At 35.4% G+C, this 4,251-nt stretch overlaps 1 protein-coding gene across 1 annotated transcript in view; it reads left to right on the top strand.

Moving 5' to 3' along the window:
* Window positions 1-4,251, top strand: part of CFAP70 (cilia and flagella associated protein 70) — an 84,946-nt gene that overhangs the window by 74,536 nt on the left and 6,159 nt on the right. The window contains 1 exon segment of the mRNA XM_011355228.2: window positions 630-731. Coding sequence (XP_011353530.1) covers window positions 630-731 — 102 coding nt within the window.

Below are 4,251 nucleotides of genomic sequence, written 5' to 3'. Positions count from 1 at the left end.
CTTTTGAAGATTTAACAAAGCAAACTCACAGTTTTAGAAAGCAGCTATGATATCCATGTAACCAGAGCTCAGGAAGCACCCTAGAGTCTCTGACTATTGTATTGATTGCTCAAGATTGTGCTGTTAACTAACTTTAGGGGAAAGAAAGCTTTCTGAACAACAGTATTTTGACAGACGCATAGGACTTTAACCTTAAGAAAGGGATTCATAATGTAAAGGAAAAAAACTACAAATATATCTGACAGCCATTGCATATGGAGAAATCACTGAATGATGCACAACAGTGTGCCATCTGAAGCCAGACGGTTAGTGGATGCCTTTGGGACTGCTGTAGAGGGAAGGACGAAGAGAGGGGTATAAGTTGAGAGCCTAGCAGAGAGGATTCCAGATTCCCCCACCTGACTTTTTAATCAGAGCAGTTCTACTTTTAACTGGTTCATATATTGGGCCACCACATAAGATTTTGTTTGAAGAAAAAGTTCTACTAAAAACCAAAAAGTTGAAAAACGTTGGTATGGTCATGTACAGGACCAATGTTATTTGGAAGTAGTGTTTTCAGCTAAGCTGACTCCAGCTGACTTAAGTGAAAACAACATTGACTTAACTCACATGTCTTCTTTTTTGTCAAGCTGGAGGAGATCACTGAGGCGGAGGATGCTCTCTCTGAAGCCAATGCATTGAGCAATTACAATGCTGAAGTATGGGCATATCTGGCCTTGGTCAGCCTGAAAGTGAGTGTTTACTATCCTTATACAATGGCCTTTCAGGGCAAAAGGTGAGAGACCAAGTAAAGCAAGAGATAGCAGGATAGCCATTAATGTATGATATTTAAGGTTTGATGGTATTCAGATTTTGTCAATATATAAATGATGAAGGAGGGGCTGAGTCTGGGAAGCCTTGACTTGGAATATGCTTTAAAATAATTTACTCAGGTGTGTTTGTCTGAAAAGGAAATTCTACAAATGGGAGTGAGCCATTTGGGCTTGGTGGTCATGGGCGCATGGGAGTGGGGTGGGCCAGAGCAAACTGCCGTCCGGGGTTCTAGGAGGGGTGGGCTCCCTGCAGCACCTTTGAGCTATACTACAGGCCCAGCCCAGATTGTGCTAACCAAGCCCAGCCCAATGCATGCCCTGCCTCAAGATGAAGGAGGATGTAGGTATCAGAGCCTGGCCTAGGGTTGGGGTTATGGACACTGAATGGAGAGCTGTGCAAGGGTAGCGACTGACAGCACAGTCCGATGGCAGATTAGACTTGGAGGTGGTGAGTGGTTCTCCTTTTGCTCTCCTGGGTGCCTCTTCCTGCACTTAGGAGCTCAAGCCTGGGGCAATGGTGAGTGATCCTTGTATAAGTCATTCCAATTATGCTCTGGATCTACAAAAAAATTACTGGAGCCACATATATACCCTTTAATTTCCCCTTTTGTAAGTTATATATGGCCTAGAAAAGCTATGTAAGACTCCAATTATAAAATAAAGGCAAAGTAGGCTATAAGGGTATAGATATAAATGGATTACCAACAAAGGACCAATAGATGTCTCCAATAGACTAAAGTGATTTTCCCAAAAGATCTCATTGTTTTAAAAATGGACCTGATACTATAAAGCATCTTCTTTGTAATTGTCTCTGAGTTTTTCTTTGAGACTAGAATTTGGGATAGTTTAGATAGTTACCTGATACTAATTAGGAAATACATGGTATTTATATTTAAAATGTATTTAGTTACATTTAATGATCTTATTCCTCAGTTCCTTTTTTATTAGTTTTCATTTCAAAAAAAGAATAAAAATTTTAAATGGGAGTGTTATTATATCAGAATGTAAACAAAGTCAAATACCAGTGAAGGAGATGCTCTACTAGTCTTTCTAAATCACTCCTTCCTGTTGAACTGCTGTCAGGGTGCTCATCCTTGATATAGATGGGGAGTATTGTGGGCGTTTGTGATAAAGAAGTGGTGGTACATATATACAATATAATGTTATCCATAAAAAAGAATGAAATCTTACCATTTGTGACAACATGGATGGGCCTAGAGGGTATTATGCTAAGTGAAATAATTCAGAGAAAGACAAATACCATATGATATCACTTATATGTGGGATCCAAAGAACAAAATAAATTAACAAACAAACAGAAACAGACTCATAGATACAGAGAACAAACTGATGGTTGCCAGATGGAAGGGACGTTGGTAGGCTGGGTGACAAAGGTGAAGGTATTAAGAAGTACAAATTGGTAGTTACGAAATAGTCACAGAATGTTAAGTACAGCATTGGGAATATAGTCAATAATATTATAATAAACATGTATGGTGCCAGGTGGGTACTAATCAAGGTGATCACTCTGCAGGTTATATAAGTATGTAGCCACTATGCTGTACACCTGAAACTAAAATAATTGAATGTCAACTGTAACTGAAAAGTAAAAAATATATATGTTTATTTAAGAAACAAAGTTTTTTTAGTAAACAAAAAAAGGACATGATAGAGAGGATTAACAAAATCATAAACTGCTTTTTTTGGTCAGATTGGTAAATAGACAAACCTCTTGCATAACTGATTAAGACTTTAAAAAGAGAGAAGGCACAAATCATGAATATTACAACAAAATAGAGACTGTACTTAAGGAAATTTTTGTCTAAAATTCAACTCATTCATGACTTCTGAAAGTCAAGCAAACTAGCTTTTTTAAAATCTGAAAATGTATTTTCTAAAATCTATACTATTATATAAAATTTCTTTTGAGTCAAGAACAAGACAAGGATACCTGCTATCATCATTCTCATTTTTACTCAACACTATACTGGAAGTTCCACCAAGGCAATAATAACACACATACACACAGAAAAGAAAATGGAGGAAAAAGATTAGGAAGGAACCAAGAAAATATACAAACAAACTGAAAGATGTAAAAAAAAAAGTTTCAATACTTAAAGGATAGACGAAAATGAGTAATGATGGTTAGTGGTGGGGGAAGGCGTTGGGGAACAGAGTAGACAGGGACAGGATGGAAGTAAGACCTTTTTACATCCTTTTGATTTTTTAATGATGTATATGTATTATCTATTAAATAAGTATTAACTCAGAAGTGGAATTGGTAAGGTTGCTGGATAAAAGATCAATATAAAAAATATCATCAAAATCAGATATCATCAGGAACACCAATTTGAAAGTCTAATTTTAAAAAGTCACAGTCAAGACCTGTTAGATAAAATTATAAAACTTTATTAACTGGCATATAAGAAGATCTGATAGAGATACCATGTTCAAGGACAGGAAGTTTCAATAACATAAAGATGAAAATTTCCCCCAAATATTTAATTTTAATTAAATTTTTATAAAATCACAGTTTTTGAGGAACTTAATAAAATAATCCTAAAGTTCACATTAGTGCAAGGTTTTATATAAAATAGCACCTTTTGTATAAGAAATAAGGAAAAAAATTACATGCAGATTTGCTCATTTATGTAAAAAAAAGTAAGGAAGGAAAAATCAAAGATGATCTAGAGTGGGTCCTATAGGACATGGGCAGGCATAGCGTCTGAGGAAGGGAGGGAATGAAAGGGTAACGCTCTATGATTGTACTTTTTTGTACAGATCTGGCTTTTGGTACCATATTAATGTTTCATATATTTTTAAAAGAAAATCAACAAGAAATGGAGAGATCGTATAATTCATATCATAAACAAAGAAAAACACATAACAATAACACTGAAGGTATGAAAAAGAACTAACTCAAGATACTTAAAACCTCTGTACAAAATTGGACTCTAGTTAGTAGTCTTTTTTGCAGAGTCACGAGTTAGCAGTTATGAAATTACTAAGTATTCTATGATTTACCAAATAAGTAATTATGGATACTAGGAGCCAAGTTTCTCACTATCAGAGAAGTTATAAACATGGAAACAGAGAAGATGAAATGACCTTGTAGTGATGAATTAGAATTGGAGATTCCGATATGAGCTCATGATTTGATAGATTTTACATATATGTATATATACATATACATATATATATGTAGAACATACATAAAGCGGTGGGGGCATGAGTACACCTAGCGCTAAGGACTTGGTTTCTAAATTCATGAAAAAGAAGTAGGGCATTTGTCCAATTTAAAGGAAATAAAGGAATCAGAGGCTCCTTGGAAAATGGCTGACTTTAGAACTGGGACAGGGAAATAAAATATGAGTCTGGAATATTTGGCCGAACAAAATAAAAAGTACTCAAAGAAAGACTGAGATATCAAAAACACACA

This window comes from Pteropus vampyrus, unplaced genomic scaffold, assembly GCF_000151845.1.
Source record: "Pteropus vampyrus isolate Shadow unplaced genomic scaffold, Pvam_2.0 Scaffold20, whole genome shotgun sequence".
Classification (NCBI taxonomy): Eukaryota; Metazoa; Chordata; class Mammalia; order Chiroptera; family Pteropodidae; genus Pteropus; species Pteropus vampyrus.
The sequence above is the reverse complement of the archived record's forward strand: the minus strand, read 5'-3'. Positions and strand labels throughout refer to the sequence as shown.